This window comes from Haliaeetus albicilla, chromosome 10 (assembly GCF_947461875.1).
Source record: "Haliaeetus albicilla chromosome 10, bHalAlb1.1, whole genome shotgun sequence".
Taxonomy (NCBI): Eukaryota; Metazoa; Chordata; class Aves; order Accipitriformes; family Accipitridae; genus Haliaeetus; species Haliaeetus albicilla.
The window spans coordinates 21,343,938-21,366,360 of NC_091492.1; the positions used below are offsets into that span (position 1 = coordinate 21,343,938).

At 47.4% G+C, this 22,423-nt stretch overlaps 3 protein-coding genes across 5 annotated transcripts in view; 1 reads left to right on the top strand and 2 right to left on the bottom strand.

The window, feature by feature from the left end:
* Positions 1-1,142, bottom strand: part of AMFR (autocrine motility factor receptor) — a 30,535-nt gene extending 29,393 nt beyond the window's left edge. The window contains exon 1 of one of the 2 annotated variants that reach the window (XM_069793760.1): positions 783-1,142. In XM_069793760.1, the coding sequence (XP_069649861.1) occupies positions 783-1,028 (246 nt within the window). In that variant the 5' untranslated portion in view covers positions 1,029-1,142. The remainder of the gene's footprint in view (positions 1-782) is intronic. The other variant, XM_069793759.1, reaches the window with a different exon arrangement.
* A 1,698-nt stretch (positions 1,143-2,840) lies between these two features.
* Positions 2,841-10,412, bottom strand: NUDT21 (nudix hydrolase 21). The gene is made up of 7 exons (XM_069793766.1): positions 10,180-10,412; positions 7,783-7,983; positions 6,470-6,533; positions 5,691-5,780; positions 4,950-5,025; positions 4,463-4,577; positions 2,841-3,131 (listed from the first exon to the last, which is right to left on the bottom strand). Exons 1-7 carry the CDS (start codon positions 10,293-10,295, stop codon positions 3,110-3,112), a joined length of 684 nt encoding a protein of 227 aa, XP_069649867.1. The 5' UTR covers positions 10,296-10,412; the 3' UTR covers positions 2,841-3,109.
* Positions 10,413-10,594: 182 nt separating this feature from the next.
* On the top strand, positions 10,595-20,611 carry OGFOD1 (2-oxoglutarate and iron dependent oxygenase domain containing 1). Of its 2 annotated transcripts, XM_069793763.1 has the most exons (13): positions 10,595-10,782; positions 10,869-11,014; positions 11,102-11,148; positions 11,586-11,686; positions 12,547-12,663; positions 13,170-13,261; positions 15,563-15,691; positions 16,067-16,180; positions 16,907-16,986; positions 17,121-17,416; positions 18,716-18,838; positions 19,674-19,732; positions 20,305-20,611. In XM_069793763.1, the coding sequence occupies exons 1-13, from the start codon at positions 10,632-10,634 to the stop codon at positions 20,464-20,466; spliced, it is 1,617 nt and encodes a 538-aa protein (XP_069649864.1). In that variant the 5' UTR covers positions 10,595-10,631; the 3' UTR covers positions 20,467-20,611. The 2 variants fall into 2 exon arrangements, with proteins under 2 accessions (XP_069649864.1, XP_069649865.1); XM_069793764.1 differs by lacking the exon at positions 12,547-12,663.
* The last annotated feature ends 1,812 nt before the right edge of the window (positions 20,612-22,423 follow it).

A 22,423-nucleotide genomic window follows, 5' to 3' on the forward strand; every position in this document is an offset into this window, starting at 1 on the left:
ACTAATGCCACCTTTGATTGACAGACATATGAAAAGTTCAACAGCAAGAGCTCACCTAGGTTTCTGATATCCCCTTGTTCAGCCTTTATTTCAACTGCAGAAATTAGTGAGCCAAGATTCACATACCATTGCCAGGTCTGGGTTTAAAGAGCTACAGAAAATTATTCTCTGGGGGTTTTTTTCTTAAGTGGTGAGAATGCTTCCCCTTACCTGCATGACTTTAAACGTCATTTTTAAAAGAAAAGCAGGTAAAGCTTGGGCCTGAACACCTGATGGTCTCTCACCAAGATTTCTAGCCGAGCAGGACATGCAGTGCTTCGAGAAGCGCCAAGTGCAGCAGAACAGAACCGCAGCACAACCCTCCCGAGAGCTTCCCCCAAAAGCCACCCAGGGCGAGGGGGGGACGCTCAGGGACAAGCACAAGCACCAAGCCGAACTTTCAGGGCTCTCGGCTTGCAGGCAGCCCTATCACCCCGGCCAAGGAAGGAAGGGGAGCGGCTGCGGCCCGGGCAGGGGCGCACCCCCGGCCCCAGCGCCCACCTCCCCTCCCCGCCGCCTTTCCTCACCCGGCTCGCCGGGAGAGCCCCTCTTTATTCTGCCTTCCCCCCCGCCCCCGCGCCAGCCGCCGTGAGGTGCCGGCAGAGGCCGCGCCGCCCGCCCCCGGCCCCATCGCAGGCCGCGGGGCCCGCCGCGCCGCTCCGCTCCGCTCCGCCGGGCTCAGCCGCCACCCGCCCGCCCGGCCCCGCAGGCCCCGCCACCGCCGCCGCCCGCGTAGGGCTCACCCAGACGCAGAGGCTGTCGGAGAGCAGGTAGTAGGCGACGTCCAGGGCCCGCGGCCCGCCGCGGCGCGGGGGTTCGGCCGGCTCGGTGCCCGCCGCCGCCCCGCCGTCCGGCTGCGGGGGGCCGCCGGCGGCCTGGCTGAGGGCGCGGTAGGCGCTGAGGCCGGTGCCCAGCAGGGCCAGGGCGCTGAGCGCCGTGTAGGTGCGGAGGCTGGGCCAGGGGAAGCGCTCCAGGAAGAGCAGCGGCATCGCGGAGCCCGTCGTCGTCGTCGTCGTCGTCGTCGCCGCCCGGCCGGCCGCCTCGGCCCCCACGGCCCCAGCCCGCCGCGCTCCCCCCGCTCCTGCGGCCTAGCGCCCGCCCCGCCGCCGCCGTTCCGCCCCTCCCCGCCGCCGCCCCCCCCCCCCGGAGGCCGGGGGAGGGAATGGGCCCAAACCGCGCCCCCGCCCCGGCTCCCAGCGCCGCGTCCGCCCGCCCCGTCACGAACCGCTCCCCAGCGCGCTGAGTCACGGCCGGGGCGGCGCTTCCACCCGGCCCGGCGCTGCGGGAAGCGCTGGACTCCGTTCCCGGCCCGGCCCTGCCCCGCGGAGAGGCTCCGCGCCCCGGCGGCCCGCCCGCTCCGGGGGCAGCCGCCGCACACCCGAAGCGACGGGGGGGCGGGGGGGCTTGCGGGAAATTAGAGGGGGGGGTTCTCCTCCTTCCGTGGCCCCGAAACCTACAGGCATGTAGTCAAAGGAGAAAGCAGAGGGCCCATGCTGCGCTCCAGCGCTCTTTCGCAGGTAGCGTGGCCCAAAATGAGTCTCTCTAAGTAGGCAGCAATGGAAGGTGAGGGATGCTGGTAAATGCCAGGCCTCGAAAGCAGAGCTGTGCTGCTTGTGCCTGCAGCACCTGACTTCCAAACGTCCACCCTCACTTCCCCATGCAAAAATTGTTCCTTTCTGCACTCCCCTGCTAGCTTTATTTTCCACAGCTGGCAGTCGTCTCAGAAATGATACACTTTGCTAACCATATGTCTAGGCCTTCCACCCACAGGACCAAAGGGAACAGCCCTACCACGACATTTTCCAGTATTTTCTCAGTATCGCTCCCACAGTGCGCCGCTTCAATTTGACTGAAGCGCCAAGCTGTCGCAATTGTTCTGTGCATAGCTTACCAGTGCAACTGGCAACAGAACCGAGCACTTTGGCAAATTTCAGTTCTCTTGGCAGCACGCGCTCTCCCAGCGATGCCTTCGTAAAAGGACAGCGCACAAGCAACAGCACATCTTCTGATCAGAGGCGGAATTTGGAAACAAGTCTTTCAAAGAGTTATCAAGCAAAACAATGGAAGGCTGAAGGCATTAGGAAGGGAACTGAAGTTTAGCCAAGCACGTAAAAAAACCAAAACTATGAAGGCTGATATTTACTACCTGCAAGAGTCTGAAATGTTGAGGAGGAAAAGCAGAAGTATGGGTATCCCTTGCAGGATGACACAGCACATTGGTCTACTACAACAGCTCGGCACAATGTGGAACCACTCACATACGGCATTGGCAAAACATTTCAACCTGACCCAAATTCTGTCCTGTAGCTTTAAAAAAAAATATACAGAATTAATTTCACTTTCCAACTGGATCTCGGGACAGTCCAACAGAATCTGCTGGGTTGTTATTTTCCTAAGGAGGCACAGAGGGAGGAGATACACATCATACCTCCTCCAAGCCCTGTACAAACAGTAATGCTTCCAGATCAGTTCTGGTAAGCTGTGAACAAAGGCTACGCTTGCCTTTAAGTACTCATACTCCCTCAAAACAGCAATTCTGTTCTCTAACTTAAGAAAAGACTCAAAATTATGTTGCACCTACTTATACTGTTTAATTTCTCCCTCAGGCTAATTCCCTGCTCAGGGATGCAGACCAGAGCATCCAAATGGTCCCTGAATGGTTTAGGTCCTCCTCTTGTTTCCAAGATCTTCTGTATTCCTGAAGGAAAGTAATAAAGTTTAACATATGTACCTAAAAGCAGGAGACAACTAAGGAAAAAAATAAAATAAAAACAAACAAAAAACCAAACCCAAGACAAACAGAATCTTAACCATTTTGTTTAATGTTGTACAAAAAAAATTTGGTGAGTATTACAATGAAAAGTGATTAAAACACGGCTATCACATTGCCATCCCACTACCTAACAGCTGAAATTCACTTCTCTATTCATACAATAGAAAGTTTAGTGGCCTTCAGGAAAAGAATGACATTTAAAAAAATCCTTGCATCACACGTATTCTTTTCTCTACATTTTAAAGCTGTGCTCACAGAGACGGCTTCTTCTATCAGACTCTTCAGGTATACAGGAATTCAGTTGTAAATAAAGTTGAACCTAAAATTAAAAGGATTACACCAAGTGAGGAATCTTCATTCTTCTTATTTAAGTGACATTTTTGAGTGAATAAGCAAATATTTTGTTTCTGCTTTTGATAGGCCTCCATCTGAGAGAAGTGGGTTTTTTAATAAGACAAGCTTTTCAGTATAGCAGGAAGCATCATTTTTAACAGCCAATCCTACACTAGCATTGCACAACAGTCTCTTAAGGTTGCAGAAGAACTAATTATTAACACTTCATCTCTTAAGAGAGCTTCATAGACATGAAAATATCAGTGACAGTTATGTTCCCCCACCAGCAACTCTTTCGCAGCCCTTCTGCTGTGAGGGCCAACCTTATATACTCCAAGGGTAACATATGGACGTATTCAACAGAAGAGCTAATTCTTCTCAACCAAGTTGCACAACAGCGTTCACACAGTGAAAGCAAGCATCCATCTCAACTTCCAGATGTCCACCCTCTGGATGTGTCAGTTGCACTGGTACCAAACTGGCATTTGGCTGCATAATAGCCAGTGTTTTGCTGGTACTTGGGAGAAAGTATCTGCTGTCTTTAGAGCAGGGGGAGGGGGGAAGCGTCCATAGCTACAACTGCCAAAATTGGGACTAGATAGAGAAAAAAAAAACCCAGCACGATACAAGCCTGTTATAGGCAATACCAGTGCTGACATTCTGCTAACAGACTTTTTTCATCAAAGTAGGTGGATGACAAAACTACTTCCCCAAGTAACAGCTGACAGGCTGTGGGATGCCTGGCATTCCTGAACATTTGCTGAAGTAACAGAAACCAGTGAGACTACTGAGCTCTAGAGACCCGAGGTACAAGCCATTTTCAGGTAAGAAAGCCAAAGAGTGTGTATATCAGGAAAAGGAAAGAAAAAAATACAGCTGTCCCTACAGATACTTGTGTTGTAAGGATGCTACATGTTATAAGCTCTACTACACAGAGTCTGAAAAAACTCACCACATTTAATCAGCACAAAGCTGTGGTAACACGCACACCTAACTCAGTGCTTCAAACACGCATCTTGGCTTTTACTCTCACGCTGTCCCTAATGCTCACAAGAAGCTGTTCCTTAGCCTGTGCACAGCTCCATCCTCACTGTCCTTCACATCGTCCTTTGCTACAACTGCTAGATAGGACTTCAGTGCTAGCAAGTTGCAACCGGTGCCTCCAAATTGTCTATCGCATCTTGCCTGAGCTAGATTCTAAGCTCTTTGGGATAGCTGCAACCTTTTCAAGTTGGTTTCTGTGGTGCCTAGCCTTGCTCTGGTGTCCCACAGCAAACGTGTTCCCAAGAACTATAATATAAATAAATTATAATATACCTGCTCAAAAGTTGAGGAAGGCTGGAAATAATGGGTCCATATCCTGGTGCATTGTCATAGAGCTCAAACAGTGGTGCAGCAACCAGCTTGTAATTTTTTGGGACTGCAAACAAAGCTAAAAGCAAATACAAGTTGATTAATCAAGAAAAACCACCACGCATTCAGCCAAGGTATAACCACCCCACACGCACCTCAAAACAAGATCACTACATATAGCACTACAGCAGGTTTATTCCTTTTCTAGTGAAACAGGGGGTTCATACGCTGTACATATACTGATGCAGGAGCAGGAATGAGCATTTACTAGGAACTCATGTTCAAAGATCACCTACCTTCAAAAGTGCTATCAGCACTTAACTTTTTTAACAATCAACTACAAAGAACTGCAAGCACAGGAACACAAACTTGCCACCACATTTCCTTGCACAAAATGTAAGCACTTAGACATTGATATAAATACAGTCCTTTGCTGCAAACAAACGCTTACCCTTTTCTTGAAGCTGGACCAAGAAAAGCTTTTTGTGCTCTTTTGGTTTTGTAATATGAGCTGGGATATAGGGATACTGGAAGAAAAACAATAAAAATTGGTTGTACAGAGCTTTGAAAATATTGTGCAATCTTAAGTGCTACTTTATAAATTATCAAGCACTGTGCAAGCTTTCAACATGTCACATATTGTTCTTTCATGGCATCAAATAATGAAAACCACTTTTATAAGAAAGTACTCAGAAAGGAATGCTGCTGCTGTCACAACTACTGACAGGATCTCAAGAGGCACCAATACTCATGAGCAGTTAAAACAACCCAACCAGACAGAAATGCGTAACAGCAAACTGAGCAAGTATTTTCAGCGCTAAAAGAATTTAGAAACAGGGTAGCTAAACTATTTTATTCACAGGGCTTCTGTTCCACATGCAGCAGTGCAAGAGTTTCCATTGTGGCTACAACAGGAATTTAAATGGTGTGCCTGGCTCAGCAAAGGACTGGAAGCTATTACATCCAGTGGTTTCTCATCCATCAGGACGGCTGTGAGGGAGACGGGAGTTTCCAGAGAAAAAAGTCTGTAGTTTCTCCTCAGCCACAAAAACGAAGTGAAATAGGTAAAAAACCCAGAAAAGCTAATTGCTCATGCAGCAGGTACTCAAAAAGCCCAACTGGTAGGTTGAAGGCTTTTGGAAGAACAATCAGTACTTGACTAAAGATGATGAAAGTCAACACGAGTACTCACCTGTGGAGGTTCAAAGTTTGGTCTCCACCAGTTACCAATGCAGTCATCAATCACCCAGTCTTGCTGAACACCATCCTGGCGACCCAGTATCTACCAAAAATCCAGTTACAGTCAAAACCCTGGCTAACCCAAGTCAATTTTTTTAGAAAACATATACTGGAAACATGAAGACTGGCTGTGATAAGGGTCTGATGTAGTTCAGAACTGCTCTGGAACAGCTTTTAATAGAATTTTAGAGTATTTTTGTAAAAAGTGACATGTTTTAGCAAAAGCCTCACCTGACAGGACAAGGACACTTTCAAGAGCATTTCAAATTCCATGCTGTGTTCAGTTGAACTGAGTCCCGCCAGACCAACGGGAAGAATGAAATGCATTGTTACACTACCTGACAGAATTATTTTAGGTTACTTGGAGAGCATGGAAGGTTAATTGGTGCATTGGGAAGACTATCTCAAAGGCAAGTCCTCATCAGCTGTGCACCGCAACATATTTTATTGCCCATCTGCACACTCACTTGCCTGAAGTCAGCCAAAAAGCAAAGCTGCAAATGAACACAGGACTTGAGCAGCAGGTAGGAGGTCAGCTGCTAAACCACTCTGTCACACTCACGATGCAGGTAACAAATAAAGCCATAAGTTCTCATTTAACTACCTGAGAACATCACAAAAGCATCAAAATAACAGAAGCGGTAAGGAGACTACTCTACTGCTTTGGCTTATTCTGTTAACTCTAAAATAATCCAACAGTCCGGTATAGCAACATAACAAAAGAAAACAGACCTCTGTCATTAAGCGTTTGAGCCCTTCTACCTCATCTTCTCCTGGATTGAGTTCACCACCAGGTCTGTTAAAATAATCAATGACGAAAGCTAAAGTTATGTTTTATTGCATTTACTGACTTTCACAGGTAAGTTTGGATGTTCTTCCAGGCAGGGAGTTACAAATTCACTCAAGGCCCTTAAGTCAGAAGTTCCAAAGCTAACTTTGCTGAATTTGAAGACAGTAGGATAGCTTTCATCAAAACCATGACTAAAATCGCTACTGTATGTCCCTTACAAAATAACTATTATACAAAGTACTTCAACTTCAGCAGGACAAAGTATAACAATATACACAATAATAACTGGGACACTTAAAAGGTAAAGTTTTAACAACAATATAAAAGCACCAGAAGTTGAAGAGAGTTGTAGATACCGACCGTATTTGTTCTTATCTCAAAAACAGCACTCACTGAAGCACACAGGAAGCAGAAAATAAAACTCATGTGGGGAACCATCCTGCATTTGATGCAAGGTTAATGAAAAAAAACCTAAAAACACATTTTCATCATTACAGAGTTTTGCAAAACTTTTAGAGTCTAGCCTATTTTGTCCACAAACATCCCCCAAATCAAAATGTCAAAAAAGAATCTGGATATAAAATTAGATTTCACGCACACAAAATTGACAACAAACAATATAAATGTTTAAAATGTAAAAGCAAGAACACAAGCAGGATAACTTGAGACAAGTCAAGCCCATCCAGTTTAAAAAAGAAAACAAGCACCACCACCATCACTACGACCATATGATCCAAACGCTAAAATTTCACTCTGGCAGTGATAACTATGAGATGAACTGAAGCAATTTTCTCAAATTTAGATGCCTACCTTTCTTGCTGTCCCCAGCTCACCCAGTAGTTTGTAAACAGGTATCATTCTACATTTACTGGGGCTTATTCTTTGAGCTCTACTTTACCATTTTTGCTGCCATAGCATAAGCATATTTAAGCGTAACAGCTTTCACAACGCAAGCACAACACACTAACTACTGATAACGAGTTTTAAACAGGATTTTACCATAGTGATGCACCATAACTAAGGCTTCCAGTCGGTTCCAAACTAAGTCACGCCACTCGTGAGCAGAGTCAGACAAATGCACTTCAGATGAAAATGCCACCACTCAAAAAAGTTTTCCCAGACTAAGTCTTTGCAAGAAATGAATCACATTCAAAACATCAATCAGTTAGCCACACTTTAACCTCTAGCCTGCATGTTTAGTGGTCTGTGACAATAAAGTTAAACTAAAAGTTACATTCAAGAAACAGACACTTACAGCTTGAAAAAAGTTGTACCCAGCTGCAGTAACAGCACATGGGGCAGCCTATGCTCGTGTACAATCAGAACCCCTTCCACTGTCCGCCTCATGCCAATCTTGTCAAACTCTTCCCTCATACGCTGAAAACGAGCTGCCACGGAACTGTCCTTCTCATACAGGGGTTCCTTCGTCCCAAATGTATAATTTGTCAGAGGATACCTGTAAGGGGAAAAAAAAAAAATGTTACTGCGTAACAAGAAATCTAAATTTAAATTACTATGACACAGCATCTACCCTGAGGCAGAACCTTCTGTGCTTGATGGAACAGTAACTGGGCTAGTGGTTCTTGTTTGAGACTTACGGGGTCCCTATCACAGGAAGATCTGCACTATGATGCATACAAGCGCAGAAAGTCCTGCTGATTGACACGCTAGTGTGGTGCTGATTCAAAAGAAGGAAAGAAGCCCAAAAGAACCAGCAGCAACTGTTGTTCAACAGCCACCCTCTTTGATCTCCACCCTCCAGAGAAAAGGCAACTGAGGCTCTGAGAGGAGCTGGGAGAGGAACAGGAGAGAAAAGCTCTGCTGGGAAGGAAGCAAGCTGCACAGGACAGCGTTTTTGTTTTCTGCAGACATAATGAAGAGCCTGAGAACTAAACTGTTAGAAGTGGTTTTGTTTTGAAGTGGGAAATCAGACATCTGGATCACAGAAGAGGAGAAATGCTGACTGTCTAATTGCAGGGCTGGGAGCCTGGGGTAAGATCAAGAGTTTGAGCAGATCACTCTGTTGGGCTAGGTTCTGGACCTCTGCATTCTCTCGTAACAGTACAGTGGATACTTGGGAGATTTCTCCAGGTAAGAGGGAGTAGAAAAGAGTAGAAAACAAAGGAAAGATTAGGCAAGAAATTGGTCAGTCCTAGAGGGCACAGAGGACAACAGGAGAACGTTATTGTACAACAAAATCCAAGTAACACAGAGATCTGATAGCACAAGACCTGGAGAGAAGACAGGATCATCCACCTAAGTCAAAAAGGGAGAGGAAAATGGGTTCTGGGCAGAGCAGTAATGAGTTATTACCATGGTTTTATTGGCTTGTGACATACAGCAACTGAATTAACAGAATTAATGACTGATTTCATGGGGAATATTTTCCTTGAGATGCATCTTGTGTATTCTTTCCCCAATACTTAATCATGTCAAACTTTAGTAGTATACACTCTTCCCCCCCCTCAAATTCCTCCCCCTCAAAGTACACAAGTGAACCAAAACAACCAGTTTCCTAACTGCAGATTATTAGCAAGCCCCCCACTTTCACTTATAGCTTAGAACCATCTACATTTCTTTTGCCATTCATTTCCATTTTTAGATACACAAATAGCTTTATTAATAACCTACTGTGCTAACCCATACTAAGCTAAGGTGGGTGCATTAGTCTGTACATCTTACAAAACGCTTAGCCTGTACTTCAAAAAAAAATTACAATGACAACACAAGCTCCCTGCTGAGTCTTTTCTTCAGAAACACTATAAAAATATTCCAGTGTCTGAAGTTCATATTTGAACTTCCACAAGACTCTAACTGTGAATAAACTCAACTATACCAAAAAAAAACAAGTCTGTGATTAAGAGCTAAAATTTAATATTGACTGTTAAAGTTAACATTTGCTGTTTCTGCAACTTTCAGACGTACTTAGCAAAGAACACACCCAACAGAGTTTACTGAAAGAAACTGAAGTATATGACTTCTCATATAAAATAACTACACGATTATTAGCAAATAGTTTGTATCTCTGACAGAAGTGAGGTTTCCTCCGGTACCAACCACTCTGAATTTAAATTACAATACCTGCACCAGACAATCAGCAAACACCAGGCATACCCAGCCACATCCTACTGCCTACACAGGGTCAGCCCAAATCCCATCCAGGCCAACGGCCCGTCTCTCTCTCTCTGCCACCAAAGGCAGACGCCTGTGAAAGCGCATACAAGAAGAGAAGCGTAGGCGATGTTCACCGTGTCTGAATACTCCCTTTCTGTGTTACTTGGGGTTCACACTCTTCCATATACTAAAACATATATACTAACTGCCGCACATTCCCAATCACTGACAAGCCTTCAGTACCCACAACATCCTACAGTGTGGCGTCTCACAGCTTAACAGCACGCCCTCGGGGGGGTGGGCGCGCAGACCCCTCGCCGGCAACCGGGCTCTCCCGCCGCTTTCCCCTCAGCCTCCCGGCGGCGGAGGACCAGGGCCCCGGACGACCTTTGCACGGCGGGTGCTGAGGTAAAAACCTCCGGCGGGCTGCCCAAGGGCGGCTCCGAAGGTGTTGCCGGAGCGGGGAAGGGCTCGCGGGACGGGAGGGAACGGGGCGGGGGCAGGGCCCGAGCCCGGGCAGGCCCGAGGCGGCGCTCACAGGTTGATGGTCCTCTCCAACGTGAGCGGCTTCGTCTGCTGGATGTATTTGTTCCCGAACTGGTTCACCCCGCGGGGCCAGCCGGTCTGCGAACGATTGGGCGGCACCACGGACATGGCGGCGCGGCGGGAGGCGGCGAAGGAGCGCTCAGTGCTCAGCGGCGGGAACGGTGTCCGCCATTAACCTCCCCGCCAGGCCGCACACCCTCCGCGCGCACCGCCTCACCGGAACCGTCCGCCACACTTCCGGCGCCACCATAGAGACAAGCCACTCTGCCCACCCCACAGCGAGCGCCTCTCACTGGCACTTTGTGGCCGCGCTCCGCCCTTCCCCTCTCCCTCATTGGCCAGCTGAGCGCAGCTCCGCCCCCCGCGCGATCCGATTGGCCCGGCGGGCGGCGCGGGGGCCGCCGGGAGCTGTAGTCCGGCGGGGGCTGCCGGAAGAGGCGCGCGATGGGTGCTAAGCGGCGCGGGGCCGCGGCGGCGGCGGGGCCGAAGCGCGGGAAACGGGAGGCGCGCGCCGAGCTCTGCGCCGCCCTCAGGGATGCGGCGCTGCGGGAGCGGGCGGCAGCGGCCTGGGGCCGCGGGGAGCCGCTCCGCCACGGTACGGCACGGCACGGCACCCCTCCACCCCCGGCCCGCGCGGCGGCGGGCCCCCGCCTCCCCTCACCAGCAGTCTTTCCCTCGCAGAGGCGGCGGCGGTGGAACCGGCCCCGTTCCGGCACGGCGTCATCCCCGGCTTCCTGGCGGGCCCGGCCTTCGCGGAGGCGCTGCGCGACGAGCTGCTGGGCCTCGGCTTCCGTCGGCGGAGCAACGACCTCCTCTCGCTGCGGCAGGTGGGCGCCGGGCCGGGCCGGGCCGCCCCGAGCCGGTCCCCGCCGCCCTAACCCCCGTCCCTTCTTCTCTTCCATGGGCCGCCGCAGTCCGAGGAGCTGGGGGGAAGGCCGGAGCCCCACGTCGCCGCGCTGAGGTAAAGCGCCGGCTCGGGGCGCGGCGGGGAAAGCCCTGGCTGGCTTCCCTGGGAAGGCGAGGGGCCGCGGGGTGGGCCGGGCGGTGGGGACGGAAAGCGGCCCTGAAGAGCCCAATCGGTGTAGGCGGCGGCCCCGAAGTCGGTTAACCGGCTTTCTCCGAGCAGCGCAAGCCGATGCGGCCCTCGTGGATCTGTCACTTCCGAAACGCTCGCCTGCTGCCCTTACAGCGGAGTTCACACTTGCCGCTGGTTATTGTCAGCGGTGTTGTAAATGCTGTGCTGTCTTCCTGGCCAGCTCCTGCGCGGCTCTACGGCAATACGGTGTCTCTGGCAGAAACAGCACCTCTAAGCGTTTAAATAGTTGGACGGGAGATAATAAACTATGGTGATATGTTTTATAACTCCGGAGGATCCTTACCTTGTGCTTGTCTTCTCAGGCATGCTCTGTGTGAAGAATTCCGAGCGTGGCTTTCTGCTGTGACCCAGATTGAGCTGGAACCAACTATTGACATCTCCTGTGCTAAATATGAATATACAGGTCAGTCTATAAGCAAACCTTTCCCTAAAGCTTCTGTGGGTGTGTAGGAAACAGTATGTCTACAGAACACCTAATTACATAACCCACCACAGCCCCTTTCTAGTTCCAGAGGGTCCTAGAAGCTATCAGCAGCAAATCAAAGTCTCAGAAAATGAAGTACAGATTATGGAAAAAGTGTTGCTGTAGTTCTGCTGCTGATGGCTTTAACTGGGCCTGGTGCTGTTGCAAGCCCCCACCTTTTCAGAGATGTTCAGCCCATGTTTGCATGCCTGCTTCCATAAAAAAGGGTGACATGTTCAGCTTCCTACTGCTACCATTGAGTTTGTGACGTCTAATGCTAAAACGTCACCTTGGTGAGTCCAGGTTACAACTGCACCTACCCTTTTAGTCGTGAAAAATAACTGTAGGAAGGGGGAAAATTTTACTGCTGTCAGCTCTACTTTTAAAAAGTCTTTTACACAACCAATTGTCAGTCCAGCTTTTCTGTTGCCAGGGCTCTCCCTCCTCTCTATTCCAGCAACAAACCTACTCAAAGGGCAGCTCTGTATTTAGAAGAGCTTGAATCATTAAGGCGGGCGTTTCTGTCCACTGTGCCCAGTGGCAGCCAGGGAAGGATGGATGACAATTTAGAACTGCCTGTACCTTCAGAGTGGGCTGATCTGCCAATTGCAGTGCAATCCCACAGAAGTTAATCTTGCAAATCTTGGGCTGGTGATGCTGACAAGTGAAAATGCAGTTCTTGGAAAGGGCGTGTTTTTTCTTGTTGTATCCTTGCGGGGACAAAGCTGGGAAGCAGCCATTGAAATGAATCATGCATGTACTGGAAAGACGCTACTGCAGCAAAACGTGTGTAATTGCAGATGTCTTGCTGTGCCACGATGATGAGCTAGAAGGTCGGAGAATTGCTTTCATCCTGTACCTTGTCCCACCCTGGGAGAAAAGCAACGGGGGAACGCTGGACCTGTATAGCACAGATGGTAGGAGCTCGGAGCTCAGCCTGAGATGGCTGAAAAAGATGAAGCTTTTGCACCCCTTGCAGCAACCCTCTCCTCAAAAAATACAAGGAAGATAAAGAGTTTCTCCTTAGTCCAGAGAAGCTGATGTATATGTAAAACTTGCACCTTAGAGATGGGCTGTAGCAGTCAGTCTTTGCAGACAATGCTAATGGGCAACAGTAGAGAAAAAGGAGAAGCTAAAGAAGAGGGGAATCTTATTTTTTTTTCCCCACTTTTTTGCAAGGGCCAAGAGTGGAGGCAGGATGGACGCGATGGCAGTAACTGTGCTTGGAACTCTAAAGCGATGGAGATAACTTCCCTTTCCAGCAACAAAAGTCCACTGATTCCTCAACAAGCCCTTGCTCTGAGCTCCAGCCCTTATACCGAGGTCTCTCGCCAGTCACAATGTCGTGAAGTCAGAGAGAAACAGCAGTTTCTAGTGAGTTCCCATTCATATCTTAACCAGAGTATGTTTTCTTCCTCCTCAGAACACTTTCAGCCACAGCAAATTGTCAAGTCATTAGTGCCTTCGTGGAACACACTGGTTTTCTTTGAAGTGTCTCCAGTCTCCTTCCACCAGGCAAGAAGCTGTCTCTTGTTCATTTTTTGATTCTCATTGTTGTGGTTATTCATTCCCTGTGTTATTACAGTCCTGATGGAGAGGGAGAAGGGAAAGGGAGAAGTGTGGGTAGAGTGGATGGATACTCATGCTAAGTGCTGTATGTAAAAGGCAGGGCTTCAAGGACTTTAAGGAGGACAAGAACTGACAAAGCCAACTTTAAACTGTCAGTCTAGCTTCATCATCCTGGGGGAAGAAAAATTTCCATTTCTGCTTTGTGTTGCTATCCTGGCAAGCCACTGCTGTGGATTTGGCTGTGGTGATAACAGATTTTGTTTGTTTGTTTGTTTGTTTTAAACTAGCTCACATTTTTCATGTGGATGCCACGACTTTGCTCCAGAAGAGCTCCTCACCTTGCCGATAGGGCACTACGTGGCTTTACCCCCTCAGTACCATAGATGTAGCGCGGTACCCTACAGCAGAAATGCCAATATGGTTAAGTAGCACTTTGTGGCACTTATCAGGAAGATGGCTGGAAACAGGATGAATAATCTGTGGAACCACATGATACAAACACCTGACTGAAATCTGAAACTCCTGTGTATTTGAGAATACCACGGACTGTAACAAACAGGGCCAAAGAGCAGAAGGTTGGAGAGGAAGAAGATCAGTGATGTAGGTTGGGCATGTCCACACCTAGACTGCTTAGGCTTTTATTTTTGTGTCATTTATGCCTTAGAATTAATTAACAGAAGCATCTACTCAGTCACTGCCCTAATTGTTTTCAGGTAGCGATTTAATCTTGTCAGAAAAATCTATGTTCCAGTTAGCCTTGTGACTCTCTCCTACTGACCTAAACTTAATCCCACGCATTAGCACTATTCAGAGTTCTGTCTACTGTCTCTGATACTGTTAACGCAGGCAATAAACTCAGCTTAAATAATAAACTTGTTTTTAAAATAAGCATTAAGCTTAACTGGGAGTGCTGTGAATTAAAGCTTCCCAGATCTGGACCTCACTAGTTGTGCCCAGAGTATCTGCTGAACCACTGAATCATTTCTTTGACCCTTTCGTCAGTAAAGCGTGGAGCCTGCAAATTACCGTTAGAGGACTGTGTGAGGGTCAGACTGATATGAAGCCTTCACAGCACATGGCAGCCTTAAAGCCCTCTCAGACATTGGGCAAAGAGCATTTAGTCAGTACTTCCTAATAGATCTTCAGGTTTGGGGCTTCATGTGTACACTTGTCAGGAGATAACAAATAAAGCTGTGGGTGTTTGCTGAGCAGAGCAGGTCCGTGACCTTTCAGTGGCAGGCAGTTTTCTGGTTTCCATTTCCCAAGTGATTTAGGATTCAGTAACCATTCTAAATAACATAAAACACCTCTAAGTCATGCAAGAAAAGGGCCAGTACAGCTCTGTAACAATTAATAAAAGCCAAACCTTTTCGGAACAGACTGTCTTTCTTCCTTCTGTTCCATCAGACTGTTCAAAAAAACAAAACAAACAAACAAAAAAACACCAGTGCAAAGTCTTTATGTGCTATTCAAAAATTCACAGTTTGTGGCTAGCAACAAGTCATAAGGGGATGGCTTTCTCTTCATGCTGCTGTTACAGTACAGCACCCTAGAATGTGAAATTGTTCAATTTAGCCCAATTTACCTAGGTGTGCACTTTGATGAAATCAAGATTTAATGGTGGCCATCACTGCATGAAAACCAAGGGTTTCCACAGACCAGGTTAAATGCCAGGACAGAGGGGTTGCTCTTAGTCTGACAGATAGGTAGACCTTTATCCAGAGCCAAAAGCATCAGGCAAATGCCCTTCATGATAGCTTGTATTACAGCACTTCTTCAAAATTAAAAGACAAAAAAGTAGACCGATACAGTCTGCTGTGGCCCACAGATATTCAGTGTTTTCCAGATTAAGCTGTGACAGCTAATTTTTGCAGCCTATGATAGCTGGTTCTTCAACAGAGCAAATGGTAGGAAACTAAAATACCCTCACTTGTGGTAACAGAATGACTCAAAGCTCTCAGAGAGAGGGAATGGATTCTGCTGGGAGCTTGGAGTGAAAGCTTGGCCTGGGATTCTGTAACCTACAATGAACTTGAGCGTTGAAGTTTGCTTTAAGCCCTCGTTCTATAAACCAAGAATAATCCAGCTTGGTCTAGCCCTTGTCTGACTTCTCTGTGTATCCAGTAGGCTCTTTGGAGTCAGGTCCGTCTCCTTTGATGAGTCTACATGGTGCCTGTTACAGCTGTTTTGTAGTCTGTTAAATGTTTTGTAGTCTGAACAGTAACATGCTGCCCAATGTTGTTGCAGGTGTCAGAAGTTTTGTCTGAGGAGAAGTGCCGCTTGTCAGTGAGCGGCTGGTTTCATGGCCCATCAATAGTCAGACCTGCACGCCACATTGAAGGTCCCTTGCCCAGGAGCCCACACATCCCCTATGATGTGAGTAACAAGCCTAGATCTCCTTATCTCCATTTCTATTTCTTTCATGTCCCTAGAATAGCTCTTAGTGGATGCACTGATGCTTGGGGATGCTTTAATCTTTAACTTATCCCATTCTCTTTTTTTGTTTCCTGTCCATAAATTCATAGCTGGTTTCTTTCTTGCATATCATGTATATCTTTCTTGACTCCGTACATTTTGCATACCTACAATAGTGCAGAGAATGTAGCAAATACTCATGGTGCAATTAAAAAAAAAAAAAACAATGGAGTGTGTGTGGGGCGGAATCCAGCCCTATGGCCAGCTGGGTAAGGGGGAACTGGGGAATCATTTTTACTTTTGCAAATTCAGCATTCAAGTCCATTTCCCTTCCAGCACGAAATCTTGTATGAGTGGATCAATCTAGTTTATTTGGACATGGACTCCCAAGCTCAAATCCAGGAGGAATTTGAGGAGCGATCAGAAATTCTCCTGAAAGATTTTCTTAAGGTGAGCCCAGTGGTTCAATCTGATGTGGTCTGCTAGAACAAGTCACAGGGCTGGTAGGTACCACATGTCATGCAGACTGGGAAAGGGCTTGCTTGTTCAGCTGTCAGCTAAAACACCTTCTAGTTTCACTCCCTAAAGGTGAATGGACCGGATGACCTCCAGAGGTCCCTTCCAACCTCAACCATTCTGTGATTCTGTGGGTGGATCCCCTTTGCCTGCCTGTACACTGCTGCACAGGGACTCATCAAAAATCACAAAATTTACTTCAACATTCTTGTTTCATACAAGCAGCAAAGCAGAAGGATGGAAACATGTCATCCTACCTGCTTCATAGCCTTGTGGTGACCAGAGTGTCCTTCTCCTGTCCCTCAGCCTCTTGCAGCACTTGGGGAACTCAGCCTGTGTGTGAAATAAATGACCCATAATAGTTTTGTCTTACTGAAAAGGCCTTGCTTCTCAAGGCTGATTTACCTCTGGTTTACTGGGCATCCCCATCTCAATGAAATTGCATTCCAACCCAGCAGACAATCAAGTAGCATCTGATATCTGTCGGTCACTGGCATTGAAAAGACATGATGCCCACCCAGGCTATGCCCCTCAAGTCAGCAGTCCTTAGGCACTCAAACAAGTGAGAAAAAAATTAGAGTAGACAATGGCTGCTTCTAGCACACCAAGGGAGATGAGGGAGCTACATGTTAAAGTTTCTGCACTATCTTTCTCTCCTAGAAAGAGAAATACCAACTGCTATGTGAAACTTTGGAGAACAAAGACATCCAGTGGAGTAGCCGGGGGCCTGCCAATAAAAGGTGGGCAATGACAGCGTCCTGCACCTATTGATCAGGCCAAGCAGGAACTGCCATGAGGCTGCACTGGTTGACACTGCCCCCATGGACGTGGTCCCTGTTGGTTCTCCACTGCTGATATCTCTGCTGTCTTTCAGACTCTATGAGGCAGCAGAGGAAGACAGCCTCCCTGACATCCTGAAGAAATTCCTGCAGTTCTTACGCTCTGAGGCCTTGTTTTTACTGCTTTCCAACTTCACTGGCCTAAAGCTGCACTTCCTGGCTCCCTCTGATGAGGATGAAGATGCTGGGGAAGGAAGAGCAGCAGATACCACTGGGCACAGCAGTCCCAAACCTGAGCAGGAAGAGCCTGAACAACATGCTGATAGCAATCCACATCAGTCAGACCAGCCTGCCAACATCCCTGAAGCACAAGACAGCGAGATGCAGAACAGTAAGTAGAACACTAGCAGTGTGAAAGGACTTGAGCAAAATCCTGATGTTAAGGGTGTTGGCAGCAGAATTCCCAATGATTTTCATGGAACTAGCATTTCACCTTGTACTGCAGCCAGCACAAGGCACCAGCACAAGCATGGGACTTGAAGCATGTCAGATTGGGTATCCAAAGTAAGTGACCATCACAAAAGAATTTGGACTAAATTAATGACTAACTTGAAGATACCGCTTTGAGCAGTCTTAAGGGTGGGACTTCTGTAGGAGTTACGGCATGGGTGAGGAGGGGGGAGTGTTAATTAATTGCCCAGTAATCTGTTGCCAATAGTTACGTGGTTTCTACGTCCACATACTTCTGCTTTATATAAAGTAGACTCTCATATGAGATACCAAATCAAAAAGGAAAAAAGTGAACAGATTAGAAGTAAAGATAATTTCAGAATTAGAAAACTGATACCTAGAACTAGGATTTAATCTTTCAGAAAATGCTGCCAACCTAAATAACCACTTCATTGTCAGCCATGAGATATCATTGCTATCAAAGATTAGATTAATTTTGGATTTGTGAATTGGTGCTGTTTATTTAAAACAGTGGCTTTGAAGTTTAAGGGTAGAATTTTTGAAAATGCTTGTCTTGCATGGGGTCAGGCAAGTTAGTGGTCACTGAAATAAAAGGTAATAAAAAATAAGTCCTACTGAAAATCCCACCAGAACACTTACTTGGTACAAAGGCCTTGTTTTTCTGATTTCCACAGCTAGTCATTTTACCTCTCCTATCTGCCATGTTCCTGCTGTGTGATTTTAAATTCTCATGAGGAGGGCATAGTTCGGGGCTGTATGGATTGAAAACTGAGCTAGAGGCATGAGAAAAGAAAGGCTTTCCCAAATTCTGACATAACTCCTGGGATGGCACATGAAGAGTGAGTTCAGAGCAATATCCTTCTTCACTGAAGTTTCTGGTAGTTTCAGGGTACTTCCAGAGCAGATAGGTTGCTGGATTTTTCAGGTTTGGAGCTCTACTGTAAATCCAGGGATGGGGGGGGAGAAAACACATCATAGCTTGGCCCCACTCCTCCACGTTATTCAAAGTATGTAACTTAGAGTCACCTCTAGAAAAGAAGTTAACATGAGATCTGTGGTTTTACTTTTTCCTCCCTTTACACTTTGCCAGGGCTGGCAAAGACAGTCTCACAGTGGCATGGCAGTGCAGGGTCTTGTCCCCTACATGCCTTCAGCTCAGCAGGCGTTGGCTATTGTACAACTTCATTGCTTTCCCTGGCTTGTTTGTTCCCTCTCCTAGGCTCAGATACCCCCATGTGTGCAGGGGAGCTGAGGCGCTGGACCCACAGGCACTATACTCTAGTCCACGACACTTGGGCAACAGAATTTGCTCTCGACCTGCTCTTCTTCTGTGGCTGTGAGGGTAAGTGGACAAAAGAGAGATGTCAGACTCTCCTTACAAGGTTTGTCTAAAGGAAGGACTTCTGAATTCTCAGCAGTGCTACAGTAGCGAAAATTTCCCTGCTTTTTCCTGCACAGAAGGGCTTTGTAGACTTTATCCCACTCCTCGCTTCTGCATAAGCCCTGATTTCAGTAGTCCTTACACAAAGACTTGGGAGTGTGGCCTTAGGATCAGCTTTGACCTCTCCTGCTGGAGCCAGGAGGTGGCGCTTGGGCAGAAGGAAAGGCTGGATCCCCCGGACCTTTCCTCTCACTAAGCAGTGGCTATGGGCATGGTGGAGGGTCCAGTGGCCAGAATACCCACTAAAGTGTTACGTTTCACCCCTTTTCTCATTAAAATTATCACTGCGCCTCCAATTCACAAACCCCAGGGTTTTCAAAAGTTACTTTAGGCATGTCTAGGCATTTTCGGTTGATTGCTAGTTAGATAGTGGTGAAAGCAAAAACCTAAACATAAGCATTTTGGACCAGCTGAGCCCAGAATGCACAGCTGAAACCACCTGGCACATGCTAGTAATTATACTGAAAGCCTTTTGCATATCTGCTAAGGCAAAACTGTTCTACATGTGAGGAGCAGAGAGCCAAGCAACCTTAAATGGCCCGTCTGTGGTAAAAGGCAAATCCAGTACATTTGCTTCAAGTTGTTTCTGATTTGAAATAAAAAAAAGACTGGCAGGAGGTAAACTGGGGATCGTCCTGTATCTGGTAACTGGGGTGGAAAAACAGCATTTCCAGGAAGGCTGTATGGAGCCTGGGCAGTGTTGAACTTTCTAAGAACCTTTCTTTTCTATTTTAAGACTGGGATCCAGAATATGGTGGCTTTACTTCCTACATCGCTAAAGGTGAAGATGAAGAGGTAAGGACCTCAGTTGCTAGCTGCAAATTAGATAAAAGTGTTTAGGGTGGAGAGGCATAACTGCACTTTGTTGTAATGCTAACATAATCCTGAGGGTGCTTGGTATTGCACTGGAGCCTTCCTGCCTGAATTACTGCTCATGGGCGTAGCTCTGGTTTCAGCTTCAAGAGGCTAGCATTCACCGTAAAGCTTAAGACTCAGGCTCTCACGGTGCTGATGCCATCTGCACCTGGTGGCATTTGGGAAGCCTCAGAGGGGCACAAGGCTGTAGCAGAGAGGATGCTTTTCCAGGGAAGTGCTGTTTACTAGGGTCATATTCAGTATCAGTACTAGTGGGAGTGCTGAGCAGTCATACTAATAAGACAACCAGAATCCCTTCAAATGAATGTTGCTGTCTAATAAATGCTTTAGGATAAGGGATATTAAAAATGAAATAGTGACATCATTCATTTTCTAACACCAGACCTTTGTTCTGACTAGCTTTTGAAACCCTTTTGTTTGTTTCTTCCTCGGAATGATATCAAAGCCATTTTTGTGGAACTAATTTCCTCCCTTACTTTTGTGTCTTCTAGCTGTTGACAGTGAATCCAGAGGACAACTGCTTGGCCTTAGTTTATAGAGACAAAGAAACTATGAAGTTTGTGAAATACATCAATCATCATAGCTTGGCACGCCTGAAAAAGCATCCAAACAGAACAGGATTTTGGGATTTTTCCTTTGTCTATTATGAGTGATGGTGCAGAGTGTGACCATCGTCACACAGAAAATGGTGGTGGGTGCAGGGCAGGTTTCTATCCAGGCGTTCAGCTGGGGCCCGTCTAAGCCCAGATAAACTTTGCCACTGCTAACTTCACCACACTGTATATGAGCTGTACCCTACCATGTGGGGTCCAGGTGACTTTTTTAACTGTACAAATGGAAATCCAGTCTTCCCCTGAGTGCATTGTAACACACACTCTCGACTGCTTTTAACGCTACGCAGAGGGGGTCATTGTCACACAATTGACAGCTGCTCTCTCATGGAAATAGCACACAGGGGGATGTGTCTAATCTGTCAGGGTGAAAATTACAACCGTGCATTGCCCCAAGCTGATGACTGACTTTTATTAAAGAAAAAAAAAAAAGGAAGTGGGTCAGTTAAATGCTTCAAACTCTGGTTGGGCAAGTTTTGTTACAAAATGCCCAAGACATTTTCTGGGCCTTAACTGTGTTGACTGTTTGTAGAAATAAAGGAGCTGCCACGGGAAATAAGAGGTTTTTCCAGCTGCACAACTCTGTGGAGTTGGGAAGGAAGATGGTGAGGCTATAAAGCTGCTGGCGTTGAGAAGGACCTGGCGCTGTAACAAGGAGCAGGACTTTATTATGCTAAGTGCTGGGCAGACAGACCCAGATGCAGCCCTTTCTCCAAAGAATTTACAAGCTAAAGAGATGAGAGAAGAGACCTACTCCTGTGTTTGTGAGTACGTGGATAGATGGCTGCTTCAGGTGTGAAAGGGTTGTGGCTCCAGCCTCAGAAAAGGGGCAGTGGGCTGGTAGCAGGAAGGTGGTAACTCACCTCTTCCTGGCTTGTCATCCACAGGCAGCAAGAGGGTCACTGACAGCATGGCCTCACATCATGTTAGTTTTGTCCTGGGGTCTGCTGGGCTCCAACGTGGCTTCTGTCACTGGAGATCAGCTCAGGTCTTTCCAGGTAGCAGATAGCCAGGCCTTGTGGTAAACAGTACAAGAATGGCAGTGGTCTTAGTGCAGTACACGCCCCTGCACACACCTTCAGTACAGTTCACCTGCCCCACATTCACTGCAAGCAGGACTGCCTGTCACCACTGAGGTGTCCACCCCACCAAGAGGTGCTGTTGCAGAGCTGTGCTCATTGCTTCAGGAGGCAGCCAGACTGCAGAACACCCTGCTGGAGGCTCAGTCCTGGCCTGCATGTGCTTGCCTGAAACTTTTTTTGGCAATCAAGAGAGACAGATGTACTGTCACCTCATCCAAGTCAGACAGCACAGGCCATGGGCTTGTAGTGAGCTGGTGAGAGTGTGCACATTTCATTCCTCCTGCTTCTCCTGGGTTGGGAGAGGGTAGATACGCATTAGTCTGCTGCTTCTCCAGTTCCAGGCCTGTTGCTGAAGACCACCACGGCAATGTAAGACCACAGCTGGCAGCGGAGGAGCAGTAAGCTCAAAGCAAGGCTAGCTGTGTTGGCACATGCGTACTCTGCACCCTTCACAGAGTGGGACATCCTTTGGGCATGCCTTCATGAAGATACAGGAGCAACAACCTTCAGCCGTGATCCCAACACACAAGGTTCAAAAAAGGAACCACTGAAGCATGAAGCAGCTGCCATTGCTTCCAATATGAAAGGTGTCTCAGCCCCCACTGATGCCAAAGCAAGGGGACAACACAGCTGCTTAGAGAGTGATGCACAGGAACTGTATAGATGCAGTGTTGGTTCAGTCCTGGACTATTAGCAGTTGCTCAGTTCTAGCTTTTCCCTCCGTCACTGCTGGGCAGGGAGAACAGATGGAACATGGTTGCTCCAAGCTGCTATTGCAACATCTATACCGGCTTGTTCATATTCTGATTTGTCTCCCTAAGCTGGCTTCTCTGTGCAGTGCCAAGACTTTCTTGCTTGGTTTTAATGTTCCTCTGCTACTGTTTTAAGCTACTTAAAAGACAAGGGGATGAAGTTAA